The sequence below is a fragment of the Elephantulus edwardii genome, unplaced genomic scaffold (assembly GCF_000299155.1).
Source record: "Elephantulus edwardii isolate Elephantulus edwardi_28Jun2011 unplaced genomic scaffold, EleEdw1.0 scaffold00166, whole genome shotgun sequence".
Lineage (NCBI taxonomy): Eukaryota > Metazoa > Chordata > Mammalia > Macroscelidea > Macroscelididae > Elephantulus > Elephantulus edwardii.
In genome coordinates, this window is record NW_006399916.1 from 123,457 (window position 1) to 141,076 (window position 17,620).

A 17,620-nucleotide genomic window follows, 5' to 3' on the forward strand; every position below is an offset into this window, starting at 1 on the left:
ACCAAACCAAAGTGCAATGAGTAAACCTCTTTATCATCACTGTATGGCAGAGCCTATAAACAGCAGACTCTCTGGAGAGTTTCCAGCACAGGAGGAGACTGTCCGTCTTCCTCCGTTGGAACCACTGGTGGATTTCAATTTTCAGAGAACCTTTGGGTTAGCAGTACAACTGCCAAATGGATATATTGTAGTTGCTTGCCATCAAGTCAGAATTGACCCATCAGCAGGATTTGAGAGGCAGTTAATCACAGGGAAGAAGACTGCCCATCCCAGAGAACAGCTGGTGGACTGTAACCTCTTACCTTTAGGATTGCAGCACAGTTTCTTACCACACCAGAAGATCTCCCTCTACTGAGTACATTAGAGCTCCCTCTAATGAATACATTAGAACTCCCTAATGAATATGTCCCTGGTTTCACTTTTCCTCAAACGGACCTGAAATGAAAGTGCTATATGGAAGCAAAGATGGTGAAACTTTGTCTCATATATTTTGGACATGTTGTTTAGGAGGGGCCAACCATTGAGAGAGGGACATCATGCTTGGAAAAGTGGAGGGTCACTGAAAGAGAGGAAGACCCTCAACAGATGAATTAACACAGTGACTGTAGCAAATGTGCCAAAGATGGTGAGGTTGGTTCAGAACAGGGCAAGTTTCAGGTTCATAGGGTTGCTATGAGTTGCAGTTGACTCAAAAGGATACAACAACCCAATGAATATATCACCTGAATTAAAATTCCCTTTACCAGCAGCAAAATTACCATTGTATGTGAATATGAACGTTTTAACACTTCAAAGCAAAACTGCCCATTTACTACAAACTATGTGCTGCGGTTGTTGTGTACCATAGAATCAGAACCAGCCCACAGCTGAGAGGCAGTTAATCACACAAGAGAAGACTACCCATCTTTCTCCCATGGAGCAGCTGGTGGCCTCAAACTGCATGTCTTTGGGATTGCAGCACAGCTTCTTGCCACTAAGCCATCAGAGTGTTGCCTAAACAATGTGAAGTATAAAAATTTAAAAATTATGTTAAATAAATTGAGGAAGTAAATATTACTTTAGAGTTCTTTCAATATGAAAAAGATTGGCTACAAGGCTCTATTAAATCTCATGGATTTTCCTTGAAAAGAAATAAAACTCAAGGGATAAAATGAATTCTCTTCAATTATCAATTAATGGAAAATACGACAGAAATTTTTATACTCTACTTTTCCAGAAACATATTTTTTAAAAATTTTATTTTATTATTTTTTTGTGTGTGTACCATCAAATTGGATCTGACTGGTACAGGAGGAGATTGTCCTTCCTTCTTCAGCAGAGCATCTGGTGGATTCAAACTGTGTACCTCTGGGATTGCAGTGCAGCTTCTTTCCACTCAGCCACCATTAATGTCCATCTTTTAAAGTCAGGTACTCCTCGACATTCTTTTACATTACTGAATTGCTAGTAACTGAGAAACTCTATTTTAAATGGTAATATGCTGGACACTTTAGGAATTTGAGAAAATAAAATTTGACTTTTCCATAAAAAACCATCGTACTCATAAAAACAAAACAATCCACCTCACACTCATATTTTCTCAATTCTTCATTATGACATTCATCCATTTTCCTTTGTTCAAATGCTACTACCTTTTCTTTCATTTGAGATTGGTTCTTTTATCAAGCTTAATTAATATTTGCTGCCACCTAAAGGTAAAAATCAGTTATTTAAAAACAGTTACTGAGAAGGGTCAACTAGAACTTGAATAAAAGCAATTTGTTTTTATAATTTAAAAAAAAATCTATTTTATATTGGTTTGCTAACAAAGTTCATATACATTGTATTGTTTAACAATGAAGGACATCTTCATTCACACTGTGTTTCATACAATCATTGTTATTGTTTTATAAAATTAATCACCATTTAACTATGCCTAACATTACCCTGTCTTTTCAGATCCCCACCAGATCTTTCCCATTTCCTTTACTCACCCTCACTTCTGCCCACCATATCGTGCAACCCTATGATTTGCCCCTTGCCCATCTTCACCCCTCTGATCTTACCCTGTCTCCTTGGATCCTCAGACACATTTTACTAGTTAACTATTTTTAAAATAATGGTCTTGTGCAGAATTTGTCCTTATAAGACTAAGGTAATTCAGTATAATGCTCTCACATCCCTTTCAAGTTATGTAGTAATTTTTTAAATTGTTGCTCCTGAGTGATGCTTAGTATTCCATTGTGTGAATGTACTACAATTTCTCAATCCATTCAGCCATGGTTGGGCATCTGGGCTGTTTTCCATGTTCTTGTGATGGTGAATAATGTTGCTATGAACACTGGTGTAAAAATCTCCATTTGTGTCTCAGTTCTAATTTTCTCAGGATATACTCCTTGCAGTGGAATAACTGAGTCATATGGAATTTCTATATTCAGCTTTTTGAGGAAATGCCAAGCTGCCTTCCAGAGTGGTTGTACCATTTTACAATCCCACTAGCAGTTTATGAGAGTTCCTATAATTCTATATCTTCTCCAACATTTATTGCTTGCTGTCCTGTTAAACTTTGCCACTGCTACTGGGTTGAGATGGTATCTCATCATGGTTTTGATTTGCATCTCTCTTATCGCCAGTGATTTTGAGTATTTCTTCATGTGTCTGTTGGTCATCCGAATGTCGTCCTCAGTAGAAAGTCTTTTTGCTAATTTTGTAATTGGGTCATTGGTCTTTGTCTTGTGGAGGCCCTGTAAGATTGTGTAAACTTATGTTATGAGACCCAAGTCTGAGATGTCCCAGTCCAGAGGTTTTCTTTTCAGTCTGTTGGTAAAACTTTTTGATGCGGAGAACTCTGGTGGCCTAGTGGCAAGAAGCTGCAGGCGCACGGTTTGAATCCATCAGATGCTCTGCTGGGGAAGGAGGGACAATCTCCTCCTGTACCAGTCAGATCTGATTTGATGGTACACACACACACATAATAAAATAAAAATTAAAAAAAAAAGTTTTTGATGCATACAAGGATTTAATCTTTAGAAGGTTCCAATCATCAGTTTTATCCTATATTGGTTGTGTATTTCTGGCAATATTTGTCAGCCTCTTTATACCATAGGCAAGGACTTCTAAGTTTGGTCCCAGTTTGTCTCTTATGATCTTTATGGTTTTGGGCTTTGCCCCTAGGTCTCTGATTCACCTTGAGTTAATTTTTGTATGAGAGTTTTGGGTTCTGCTTCAACTTTCTGTAGGTAGCAGTCCAATTTTGTCGGTACCAATTGTTGAAAAGGTTGCCATTTTCCTATATGATAAGTTTGGTTTCCTTCGCTAATATCAGTTGACCATAGATAGATGGGTTAATTTCTGGGTTCTCGATTTTTTTCCATTGGTCAGTGCCATGCTGTTTTGGCTATTACAGCTGTGTAGTAGATTTGAGATCAGGGAGTGCTATGCCTCACACTTCATTTTTGTTTTTCAGAGATGCTTTGCTTATTTGAGTTCTCTTTCCTATCAAAATAAACTTGCCAATTTTCTTTTCTATCTCTTTGAAAAAGGATTTTGGTATTTATATTGGGATTGTGTTGACAATGTAGATTGCTTTTGGTAGGATTGTCATTTTCCCTATATTGAGTTTTCCTATACATGGACAGGGAATATTTACCCATTTAATTAGGTCTCTTATTATTTGTTGCCAAACGTGGAGAAATGATGAAACTTATACAAGTGTTCAGGTGTTTCGTTCACTGGGTCACTATGAGTTGTCTACGACATGACAGCACTTAACAACAACATAGAGAGCGCTCTGTTGGCCTAGTGAATAGAAAGATATGCTACCAAGCTAAAGGTGGGTGTTTTTAATCTGCAGCCCTCAGTCCTGGTTTTAATTGTTTTTGGTCAAACATTCTTCTAAGTGGTATAGCACTGGCTGTCCATTTGCTGTAACTTGTGGTTGCTATGATGCTAAATACTGTGACACAGATGTGTCAAATGTGATAATAGTTACCCATGCTGGACAGTGTTTGGTGGAGCTCCCTGATTAAAACAAGGCTGGAAGCAGGAGTGGCATCCACTTCTGAAATAGCTTGCCTCCAGAAACTCTATGAACTTGGAGAAACAATGAAAGTTATACAAGTGTTCAGGTCTTTTGTTCACAGGGTCACTATGAGTTGTCTATGACTTGACAGCACTTTACAACAACAAAAACAACAGTCTTTTGTAATTTTCTTTATAAAGGTCTTTTGTGTCTCTGGTTAGGTTTACTCCCAACTATCTCAATTTGTACTTGGCTACTGGAAATAGCATGGCTTTCTTAGTTTCCTTCTCTGTATTTTGTTACTGTAGAGGGCTCCCACTGACTTTCGTATATTGATCTTGTATCCTGCCACTCTACTGGTCTACTAGCTCTAACAGCTTTTGGTAAAGTCCTTGGTATTTTCTGTGTACACTATTATATCATCTGCATATAGCAACAGTTTCACCATCTCTTTACCAATCTGATGCCTCTTACTTCCTTCTCTTATCATACTGCCCTTACAAGTACTTCCAATACAATATTGAAAAGGAGTAGTGACAGTGAGCTTCCTTGTCTGGTTCCAGTTTGCAAGGAGAATACTTTTAGTCTTTCTCCATTGAGAATGATATTGGCTCTTGGTTTTGCATGTATGTTGTTGTTGGTGGTGTTGGGTGCTGTCAAATAGAGCATGACTCATAGTGATGCTATGAACAAAGGCCTGATGCCTTTCTATGACTATCATCATTTATCAAAGTTCATAGAGTTTTGAGAGGCATGTTGTTTAGGAAGTGGTTGACATGATATATACGTAAGGAAATTATCTTCCTCAAATTCTGCTGAGTGTTTGAATCAGGAAGGAGTACTGGATTTTGTCAAAAGCCTTTTCTGCATCAAATGGATCATGTGGTTCTTATTATTTGCTTTTTTAAACTGATCAATTACATTGATCGTTTTTCTTATGAATCCCACTTGGTCATGATGAACTTATTTTTTATGCTATTGGATTCTATTGGAGAGGATTTTGTTAAAGATTTCTGCATCTATATTTATAAGAGATAATGCTTTTTTGGTAATGCCTTTGCTTCATTTTGGTATTAGGGTTATGCTTGCTGCATAAAATGACTCTGAGAATGTTTTTTCTTTTCCTATTTTAAAAAATAATTTAAGTAGAATTGGTTGATAGATCTTCTCTCAATGTTTGGTAGAATTCAGCTGTAAAGGCATGTGGTCCAGGATTTTATTGTGGGAAAGTCTTTTCATGACCTGCTCAAGTCCTTCTTTTGTGGGTCTGTTCAAGTGTTCTATATCCGTCCATGTGTATATGGATAGGGCATAGGTCTCAAGGAATTTGTCTATTGCCTCTAGGTTTTCAAATGTATTAGAGTATTGTTGTTATGTGTCTCAAGTCACTTGCTACTCATCGCGACTCTACTATGTACCACAGACTTGAACCCTGCTCTACCCTGTGCCAATCTTATTGTCTCTGACACACCTACACCCATTAACCCAGTCACTGAATCCATCTCATTGAGGGTCTTCCTCTCTTGCTGTCCCTTCACCCTCTCAAGCATGACGTCTCTCGCCAAGGACTGGTCCCTCCTTGCAACATGCCCAAAGTATGTGAAACGAAGCTTCAGAATCCTTGTCTCCAAGAAGCAGCCTGGTTTCACCCCCTCTAGGATGAACCTGTTTCTTCTCCTAGCAGTCCATAGTATATTCAGTACTCTTCTCCAGCACCACAGCTCAAAGGCATCAATTATCCTTCTATCATCCCTGGTCACTATCCAGCTTTCTGACACATAGCAAGTAATAGTGAAGACTATGGCCAGGATCAGGAGTACCTTAGCCTCCAGACTGACATTGTTGCTCTTCAGTGCTTTGGAGAGGTCTCTGACAGCAGACTTCCCCAATGCAGTTCATCTTTTAATTTCCTGGCTGCTGGTACCAAGAGTGTTGACTGTAGAGCCAAGCAAACTAAAACTGTTATCAATCTCAATCTCTTCACTATCTATTATGATGCCAATCGGCCCAGTGGTGAGAATCTTTGTTTTCTTGATGTTGAGCTTCAGTACATATTGAAGGCTGCAGTCCTTGCTTGTACAGCAAGCACTTTTGGTCCTCCTCAGTTTCAGCAAGCAGGGTTATGTCATCTGCATAATGCAGGTTGTTGATGAGTCTTCCTCCAATCCTGATGCCACATTCCTACTCACAGAGACCAGCCTCCTGGATGATCTGTTCTGCATATAGAGTGAAAAGGTATGGAAATAGGACATATACTTCATGTACAACCTTCCCGATTTTGAACCATAATACAGTGTTTCCTTGCTCTGTTCTGACGACTGTCTCCTGGTCTAAGTTTTGCATAAGCACAATCAAGTGTTTTGGGATTCCCATTTTTGTCAGAGTTAGGCACAGTTTGTTGTGATCCACACAGTCAAATGCCTTTGCATAGTCAATTAAATCAGATAGACATTCCTCTGGTACTCTCTGCTTTTAGCCAAGATCCATCTAACATTAGCTATAATATCCCTAGTACAACGATCTCTTCTAAACCTAGTCTGCATATCTGGTATTTCTCTGCTGATGTGCTGTTCAAGTTGTTTTTGGATAATTTTCAGAAAATTTTGGCAGTATAGCTTTGCATAATATTCTGATTTTATTGATTTAATATCATTTGGTTCTAACAGTGATTTCTAATGGAGAGGGAAATAGGGCAGAAGGAATGTTACACATTCTTTTGGTATTCTTGATTTTCTTCTCCTCATACTTTGGGTATGTTCAATCCTTTCAAATTATTTTTAAGATAGTTTCATTTACTTGCTGTAAGATTAAGAAGCCTCAGGGAGGGTATTGCTATCAGTAACATTTCCTTCTCTCCATGGACACTCTAGGTGAGAAATGTATGATATGACCATAGCTGCTACTGTGTCACTGTTAGATTCCATGGGGTCAGCTCTGACACACAGTGAAGAGTCCTGCTAACATCTCCAAAGTATGTAAAATAAAACCTTGCTTCTGGAGCACTCTTGCTGCACTTCTTCAAAGAAAAATCTGTCTGTTCTTTTGAGGGTTGTTGCATATTCAATATTCTTCACCAACATCATAATTCAAGGTACCAATTCTTTAGTCTTTCATGTGCACTGTCTTTTCCTAACTTCCACATGTATATATTGTTGTTAGGTGTCATCAAATCGAATGACAACATCATAGCTTGGGTCAGGTGCACCTCAGTCCTCAAAGTGACATCCTTCTTTGTAGAACTGTGAAGAGGTCTTATGCAGAAAATATTCCCAGCTGCTGTAGCACCATAACAGATAGTGAAGAGATTGATATTGATAACAGTTTTAGTTTGCTTGGCTCTACTGTCAACACTTTTGGTACCAGCAGCCAGGAAATTAAAAGATGAACTGCATTGGAGAAGTCTGCTGTCAGAGACCTCTCCAAAGCACTGAAGAGCAACAATGTCAGTCTGGAGGCTAAGGTACTCCTGATTCTGGCCATAGTCTTCACTATTACTTGCTATGTGTCAGAAAGCTGGATAGTGACTAGGGATGATAGAAGGAGAATTGATGCCTTTGAGCTGTGGTGCTGGAGAAGAGTACTGAATATACTATGGACTGCTAGGAGAAGAAACAGGTTCATCCTAGAGGGGGTGAAACCAGGCTGCTTCTTGGAGACAAGGATTCTGAAGCTTCGTTTCACATACTTTGGGCATGTTGCAAGGAGGGACCAGTCCTTGGAGAGAGACGTCATGCTTGGGAGGGTGGAGGGACAGAGCAAAAGAGGAAGACCCTCAATGAGATGGATTCAGTGACTGGGGTAATGGGTGTAGGTGTGTCGGAGACAATAGGCATAAGATAGAGCAGGGTTTAGGATTGCTATACACAGAGTCGCTATGAGTCACAGGCAACTTGATGGCACGCAACAACAACCACCACTTGTCTTGTATTGCCTTTTAATTTTAAAACATAAATGCACGATGCTTGATAAATATATGATGTTTAGATAAAATCTAAATATATAAATATCTATTTAGGTTTAGATAAATATGTAGATTTAGATAAAATCTAAATATATAAAACATAAATGCATGATGTATGATTAAATACATATTTAGATAAAATCTGAGGTCATTTTCACTGCTTAGATTCTAAGATTTCATGGCATTTCAGTTTCTAAAGTTTATTTCTTTTTTCAAATTTTAAATATTCCAAGAATAAAGAATAGGGCAATAATACAACATCTTCACATTCTGGAACTTAAATAAAGTAACAATGCTGAGCTATGAAAGAATTGAGACAAGAAAAAAGTGATCTGATGAGTGTTACTACGTGCCTGGCATGTGAGAGTCCTTCTACGTGTCATCTCCATGGATAAATGTCTGCCAAAGCTCAGGGAGATTAAGTGTGCAAGGTGACACAACCAGGGAGTGGAAAGAACTAGAAGCCAAACTCCAGGTCTGCCATATTCTCAATCACTTGTGTTCTTTTCAACACTATTATATTGCTTCCAACTTGCAAAATCTTCATGAAGTTGTTTGCTGTTATGTACCACTGGCACTGACTCACAGCTTGACTTTCCAGTGGATTTTCAGAGGCTATAAACTGCACAAAAAGAGACCGTCCATCTTTCTCTCATGCAGGAGTGGGTGGGTTCAAGCCATGTGTCTTTAGGTTGGCCATTACCACTAAGTCACCAGTCACACTTCAGAAAGTTGTGTTGCTGTTAGGTTCTCTCAAGTTAAGTATGACTCACAGTGACCGATCTGCACCCTGTCCTATCCTATGCCATCCTCATCATCTCTGACACACTTGAGTCCATTGCTGCAGGCACTGTGTCAATCCAGCTGGTTTTGTTGTCCCTCTACTTTTCCAAGCATGAGGTCCCTCTCCAAGGAACAGCCTCTCATAGCAATATGCCCAAAGCATATGAGATGAAGCTTTGTCATCTTTGCCTCCAAGGAACATTCTGGCTATACTTTCTATAAGGCATATCTGTTTGTTCTTTTCACAGTTCATTAAGTAGGTAGAGAAAATACTGCTATCTCCATTCTATAGGTTCATCTTAAGTTTCTATAAACTGTTAATAACTGGCAAGAATGAATATGAGCCAAGGCTTCAAATCCCATATTCTTTACTCTTCCTACCAAGCAATACCATTTGTAAACTTAAAAGCCACAGAGACAAAATGAGAATTTACAAATTTTCAGTTTATTTTTTAAAATTATGATATTAGTTATGATACAGGCTATAGTCTTTGCAATCACTTGTTATGCATCAGAGAGTTGGACAATGACTAGGTAGGATAGAAGAATTGATGCCTTTGAACTGTGGTGCTGGAGAAGAGTATTGAATATACCATGGTCTGCTAGAAAATGAACAGGTTCATCCTACAGAGGGTTAAAGAAGGCTGCTCCTTGGAGGCAAGGATTCTGAAACTTCATCTGCCATACTTTGGACATGTTGTAAGGAGGGACAAGTCCTTGGAGAGGCACATCATGCTTGGGAGGGTGGAGGGACAGTACAGGAGAGGAAGACCCTCTATGAGGTGACCTGATTCAGTGACCAGGGTAATCAGGATGGGTGTGTTGGAGATGGTGCGATTGGCACAGGACAGAGCAGGGTTCAGGGCTGTTGTACATAGGGTCGCTATGAGTCGCAAGCGACTCGATGGCACATAACAGCAACAGTCTATAAAAGAGAAATTAATTTATTTGCTGTTGTATGTTGAGTTGGAAATGACTCACAGCTGACCTTTCAGTGGGTTTTCAGAGGCTATAAATTATTACACAGGAGGAGATGGACCATCTTTTTCCTATGGAACAGCTGGTGAATTTGAACCGCATGCCTTTGAGTTGGTAGCACAACTCCTTACCAGTAGGCCACCAGATTTAGATATGAAATTATTTCAGTAAACCAACAAACAGGTCTGTTTTAAAGAAAGTGAAACCAGAGTGCTCCTGGGAAGCTAGGATGGGAAACTTTGTCTTATATACTTTGGTAAATGTTGTTAAGAGAGGCCAGTCCTTGGAGGTATAGGTGTCAGTGTAAGAGAAGAACGCCTTCAACAAGATTGACTGACACGGTGGCTGTAGCAATGGCTCAAGAATATTAGAAATAGTGAGGATGGCAAAGAACAGCACAGGGTTCCTATCTGTTGTTGACAGGCTCACTATGAATCGCAGTCGACTCAGTGACACCTGACAACAACAACAACAATGCTTTTGGACTTTTAAAACACATTCTTACTGAATAATTACATCCAATTAAATGCATGTCATTACAATGTGATACATTTTTACACAGGCACATACTCATATAACCACCCAGATTTTAAAGTGCCACATTACTAAGTTTCAAATTGTAAGGTAAAAGGCAAAAGAATCTCAAGGCCCACATATATCAATAAAAAGACTTTTATGAATGACATAAACCAACTAAGCTAAGATTGTCTAAGTCCCTCAATCTTTTGTCATCACTGATTCTAAAAGGAGGAGCAGTACAGTCACTGGGAAGACCTCTGGGGAAATCCATAACCTTCTTAGGGGCCCAAGACACTCTATTACAATGAAATCTTTCTTTGTGCCAGGTGTATGAGATTAACAACTATTTACAATATTTCTTAAACATTATGAAAAGAATCCTTCTTTTCATAAAATAGATAACGTGTGCAAAACGGAAGGAACATGCTATTTGCCAACAGTTGTCAGTCTGTCCTTTATCATTTCACTGTTGTTTGCTTGTTTGATGTATATATCAGAGACCAAGGAGAAGATGACTCCCCAAAGCTTCCTCGAACAGAGTTTAAAAGGAGGCAAGAAGGAGACAACTGATGCCACCACTAGTCTCAGGATAATTTCATAAAAATGTCAGAACATTATTGTTCTTAGAATGACTATAAGGCTCATCCTCAACTTATTCAACATCTCTTCTGTTTCCTTTGTGGCAAGTTCTGATGGCATGATGCATTATGTGTTGTGATGCAACCTAAAATGTCAGTGGTTCAAGTCCACTAGCTGCTCTGAGGGAGAAAGTTGAGCTGTCTCCTTCCATAAAGATTTATAGCCTCATAATCCGATGGAGTATCACTATGAATTGGAATTAAATGGACAACAGTGGGGATTACTATGTGCCAAGAAGTGTTCCCATTGCAGTCACATCCTAGAAAATAGCCTGTGTCATGTATGTAAGAGGCCCCACTGTGCCATCTGTCCCCAACCAAATGAAAAGAGCCAAGTGTGATTGATTCAGATGGCTCAAGAATCTTCAGAGAGAAGGTAAGAGTAGGGGAATATCTGGGTATTTCTTGGCACTGGAGTGTGTAGAAATAAGGAATGTGACCTGCAACTGGCCCTCCAGTGCATTTCTGGGAAGCTGTAAAGTGAACAGGAAATTGCCCATCCTTCTCCCAAGGAAATGCTCTTGGAGTCGAACTGCCAGAGAGCTGCCACCTTTGGTTTAGCCAAATACTCCCCATGCACTATGCCATCAGAAAGCCAAAAGAATCTAAATGGAGACAAAGGAGGTAGTTTGCTCTGTAAAGATTCACAGCCTTGGAAACCCATTGTGACAATTCTGTTTTGTACCACAGGGCCGCCATCAGTCAGAGCTGACTTGGGAGCAGTGGGTTTGGTTTGAGTAAAGAAATCTACATCTGCAGCTATTTTATGGCATTGTATTTTATTATTGTTAAAACTATCAAAGTAAGAACTAGCTCAGAGAGGTGACACACCAAAACCCTAAAACTGTTGTTGCTGAGTTGATCTTGACTCATGGTGACCCCACGGGTCTCAGAGCACAACTGCAATCCACAGAGTTTTCAAGAGCAATGTTTCAGATGTAGGCTTTTCTTATGTAGCACATTTTAGGGGACTCTAATGACTAACCTTCTGGTGAAAAATTGAGACTTCAATGCTTGTGCTACTCAGCAACTCCAAACCAGTTACTGTTGAGTTGTTTGTGATTCTTGGTGACCTTTCTGTGATCTTTCAGTCCTTGAAAGCCTGGCAATCTACTGCCCAACAGTCCTAGGTCTTGAAAACGCCATGAGCACAGGTCTACCCTAAACATAGAGGTCACCGTGTGCACACAGTGACTCAACAGCAGAAGGCTGGTTTTGTTGCTCTTCACTTGAGGAGCCTCTGGGTGGACTCTACTTCCAAGGTGTCACTTGGCAGACAGACACCCGGTCATTTGTGCTAAGGACTCACCAGAGGGCAGACTTCTTCATATAGTGCCCATGACACAGTTACTCACCGGTTTTTGGAGTCGTCCAGCGATATATAAGCTATTCCAGGTGAGGAGATCTTCAATCAGAGTACAAGTGCTAATAACCCCATATTTGATAAGCTAAAGAAAAAAAACGAAATAAATGAGCATGAAAAAACCTAAAATACCACATTGTAACTTAAGGTTTCTTCATTGCCCATAGGTTTTTTGAAAGCAATTTCTTTCAGAAGTGGCTGGGCAGTCCTGCTTCTTAGTTTGTAAGCTACACTGAAACTTGTCCATGATGGGTGACTCTTCTGGTATTTGAAATTTCAGTGACATAGCTTTCAGTATCACAGTAACACATAAGTCACCCCCAGTGCAGCAAACTGACAGAAGAGTGAAGATGTCAGTTTAAAGAAAAAGGTGCACCTGATCCAAGCTTTATTTTCAATTGCTTCCTATGCATCTGAAAGTTGGGACAATGAATAAAGATGACAGTAGAAAAATCAGTGTCTTTGAGTTGTGGTATTGGCAGAGTATTGAAGATCCTAAGATTGCCAAAAGAACAATCAAATTGGGATGCTTCTTACAAACGATGGTGATACTTCTTTTCACATAGTTTGGGTATATTTTCAGGAGGAACCAGTCCTTGGAGAAAGATACCATGCCAGGAAAGGTCACCAAAAGAGAGGAAGATCCTCCAGGATGTGGGGTTGACACAGTGATGACCACAACAGGTTTACACAAGACAGAGTTGGTGAAGATGGCACAGGAAACAACAATGTTCAATGTTGTTCATAAGATTACTACAAATCATAGTTAACTTGATGGCACATAACCATATTTTAGATTTTTTAAAAAAAAATATAAGATAAAGGAAACAGAACAAATTCTTAATCAGAGCAGTACCTCAGTTCCAAAATTACTCAAAATAACTAAAAACAATTATGAGATATCATCTCTCCCTAGCAACAACAGCAAAGTCCAACAGAGTAGCAAACAATAAATACTGGTGAGGTTGTGGAGAGATTGGAACCCTTATTCACTGTTTGTGGGAATGTAAAATGGTGCAACCACTATGGAAGGTAGTTTGGTGCTTTCTCAGAAAGTTGGAAATAGAAATATCATTTAAAGGGAGCTCTGGTGGCCTAGTGGCAAGAAGCTGCACTGCAATCCCCAGGGCACACAGCTCAAATCCACCAGATGTCTCACTGGAGAAGGAGGGCTAAATCCTCCAGCGTCAATCTGATCCAATTCGATGGTACACAATAAGATTTAAAAAAAAAGAAAGAAAAAGAAATATAATTTGAGCCAGTAATTCCACTACTGGAAATATACCATAAAGAAACCATAACTGCCATCCAAACAGATATAAGCACAACCATTTTTATTGTTGCATTATTTACAATAGTAAAGTGATGGAAGCAACCAAAGTGTCCATCAACAAATGAATGGTTAGAAAAACTATGGTATATGCTTACAATGGAATATTATGCACCATTGAAAAACAACGAATTTGCAAAACATTACACAACATGGGGACCCTGAGCACATCATGCTGAGCGAAATATTTCAGTGACAAAATGACAAATACTGCATAGCGTCAATGTTATAAAGCAGGTTTGATATGGGAGGTTGGAAGGAGAATAGGAATAGTGGATAGATAATGATCACTGCATTGGAACAGATGAAGCAACTATTTAAAATGAACATGATTAGCCATTATATGTACAACAACAACCCAGAATAAGAAGTACATCATTGCAATGAGGACTGGGGCTGGGGAAAGGGAAGTCATTGTGCAACAATGAAGGAACTTTTTTTTTTTTTATTTAAAAAAAGTGAACTCAGGGAGGGGAGGAAATATGCAACAATGAATGAATGAAAATTTAACTTCTCTGTAAATGTTTGTTAAAATCATAATTAAAAGAAAATTTTCTTTAAAAAGGAAAAAATTAGTCAAAATGACTACCTTGTAAAAACTAGGTCTTCAAACTGGCTGAACTATGCAATGAAACCAGAACAGATCTGAATTTGTAAAGGGTATGTGTACAGAAACAATTAGAACAGGAGAGCAACAGATTTGAGTCCTGGGATGGGGACTCAGAAAACAACACAATGAGTATTTGAGGGGCATGGTATAGGAGTCTGGATTAATGCCTGAGCTATGGAAAGACACACAAACAATCAAAGTGGTGGTACTAATTGCCATCATTGTTTCTGACTGTGCTGGTCATGAAAGCCACCTTTGTTTTCAGAAAGGAAAAGTTTCAGACTACTATTCAGACAAACCACTGTGAATCACAGCTGCTGTTTTGCTAACCTCTCATTCCAGTACGCCCACATTTTACAAATTTGGGTTTATTCTGTGTCATTTTGTTCATCATGAAGTGGTTTGAATCAGTTCAAATACATTATCTCCACCAAAACTTTTCATAAAATCCAAAGCTGATGTGATTCTTCAAGTGTGTGATGTAAGGTAACCACTTTAAGGATGTTAAAAGAAGACTGGCTTTTGGTGGTTATCTATCTAGTATTGTATTGGTTCTCTTGGGCTTGTTCTCATTTTCTGCATCTAAACTTGCACAACTCATGGTCTGTTACATGGTCACATCCTGGCCTTGTACTGACAGCCATTATTGAGCTTCTCCTTCCACAGATGTACAAAATCCGATTCCTGTGTAATCTATCAAGCAAGGTTCATATGTATAATTGTAGTTTATGTTGTTTTGTGTTTTTTTAAAAAGATATTTGCAATGAATAAATCATTGCTTGAGAAAATTCTATCGTTTGGTCTCCAGCCTCATTATCACCACCAACGTGCTATTTTCCAATTACCAGTCCTTCTTTTATTTCCAATTTTTCCATTCCAGTCACCAATTACTATTAGCGCATCTTGATTACATGTTTGATCAATTTCAGAGTGAAAACGTTGGTAAAAATCTCAATTTACTCATTTTTTGCTTAGGTTGCTGGTACATATACTTGGGTATATATAGTTGTATTAACAGGTCTTCCTCGCACACATAATGGATAGTATTCTATTACTCACAGCACTGTGTTTTAGAACAAAAGGTCATTACAAAGACAGGAGAGAAAGAACAGACCAAAATGGATGTCTTATAGAAGAAATGGAAACCAAAGCAAAAGGAAGAAATACTGAAGAAAAGTGAACAGATGATTTCTAAGAGTAGCTCAAGAAGAAAAAATAAAATATTATAATGAAGTATGCAAAGATCTGGAGTTAAAAATCAAAAGGGAAGAAGAGCCCAAGTATTTCTCAAGCTACAAGAACTGAAGAACAATTTCAAGCCCCAACCTGCAATACTGAAAGATTCTATGGATAAAACATTGAATGATTCAGGAAGTACCAAAAGAAGAGTCAGTGTACCAAAAAGAATTGCTCTACACAGAACCATTTCATGAAGGATATCCTATGATCAAGAACCAATAGTACTGAAGGAAGAAATCCAAGCCCAACTAAAGGCAATGACAATTAATAAGCCTCCAGCAATTGATGGAATACCAGCTGAGGTGTTTCAGGAAGCCAAGTGAGGTGTTTCTGGAAACAAAAGCAGCCCTGGATGTTCACCAAGCTCTGCCAACAAATACCAGTCCAAATTGTTCCCGTTCCCAAAGAAGGTGCTCCAACAGCATGTGAAAATTATTAAACAATATTAGTATCACATGCAAGTAAAATCTTGCTGAAGATTATTTTTTAAAGGCTGGAACAGGAGATTGACAAGAACTTCCAGAAATTCAAGCTGGATTCAGAATAGGCCATGGTATGAGGGATATTGCTAATGTCAGATGGGTCTTGGCTGAAAGTAGAGAAAACCAGAAAAACATTTACTTGTGTTATAACGATTATGCAAAGCCATTTGACTGGGTCATCAGATTATGGCTAAAACTGAGAGTAGGAATCTAAGAACACTTAAATGTGCTCCTGAGAGATCTATTATAAACCAAGAAGCAGTTGTCCGAACAGAACAAGGGAACGCTGCATGGTTTAACATCAGGAAAGGTATGACATGGTGGTATCCTTTCTCCTTATCTATTCAATCTGAATGTAGAACAAATAATCTAAGAGTCTGGACTACATGAAGAAAAATTATGAAAATAAAACACAGCAACAACTTGTGTTACGCAGATGACACACCTCGTAGAAAGTGAAGATTTAAAGCACTTACTGAAGAAGATCAAAGATTACAGCATTCAATTTCAATTACATCTCAACATCAAGAAGATAAAAACCTTACCACTGGATCTTCAGGCAACATTCTGTTGGATGGAGAAAAGACAGAAGCTGCCAATGATTTTATTTTACTTGAATCCAAAATCAACATCCATGGGAGTAGCAGTCAAGAAAAAAAAAATTTAAAACCCCACGATGTTGCATTGGGGAAATCGGGTGTCATGGACCTCTTTAAAGAGCTAAAGAACAAGGATGACAATTTAAAGATCAAGTGTACCTGGTGCAAGTTATGGTCTTTTTAATTGTCTCCTATGCATCTTAAAGTTGGACAATATAAGACTGGAGAAAAAGAAATGCCTCCGAACTGTGTTGTCGGCAAATAGTAGTGAACAGCCAATGAAATGTCAAAAAAACAAAGAAATCTGTTTTAGAAGCAAGGATGATGAAACTTCATCTCACACCCTTTGAGCATGTTATCAAGAAAGGTTAGTCCTTAGAAAAAGCCATCATTCTTAGACAGAGGGCCAGAAAAAAAGAGAGAGACCCTCAGCTAGAGGGGCTGACACAGTGGTGACCACAAAGGATTTGAGCAGGGAGATTGTGAAGGTGATGCAGGACAGGGCAAGGCTTAGATGCGTTGTTCACAGGGTCACTTGGGAGTCATAGCTGACAGGAACCATCCTGTCCACATCATTGATCCTTAACTGATTGGAATTTAAAACAAAACAAAATATTGGTCTTTTATCACAGACAGTTAAGATGAAGTTCTGGTCTCTCATCTGAATACAATGAGGCAGGTCAGTGGCTTCTTTTGAGAAATAAGAAAACCAAGGCCCAGAGACTACAAACAGCACGCCCAACGATTAGTTGTTGTTGTTGTTATGTGCCATCGAGTCACCTGCGACTCAGAGCGACCCTATGTACAACAGTCCTAAACTCTCCTCTGTCCTGTGCCAATCGCACTGTCTCTAACACACCCATTCCGATTACCCCAGTCACTGAATCAATCCACCTCATTGGGGGCCTTCCCCTTCTGCGCCATCCCTCCACCCTACCAAGCATGAAGTCCCTCTCAAGGACCTGTCCCTCCTTGCAACATGTCCAAAGTATGTTAGACAGAGCCTTAGAATCCTTGCCTCCAAGGAGCAGCCCGGTTTGACCCTTTCCAGGATGAATCTGTTTGTTTTCCTAGCAGTCCACGGTACCCTCAATACTCCTCTCCAGCACCACAGCTCA

General features: G+C 39.1%; 1 protein-coding gene across 1 annotated transcript in view; it reads right to left on the reverse strand.

Annotated features, from left to right (window-relative positions):
• The window catches only part of LOC102871944 (mitochondrial translocator assembly and maintenance protein 41 homolog), a 152,373-nt gene that overhangs the window by 114,505 nt on the left and 20,248 nt on the right, over positions 1–17,620 (reverse strand). Inside the window, exon 3 of the mRNA XM_006895366.1 lies at positions 12,235–12,327. Coding sequence (XP_006895428.1) covers positions 12,235–12,327 — 93 coding nt within the window. The remainder of the gene's footprint in view (positions 1–12,234; positions 12,328–17,620) is intronic.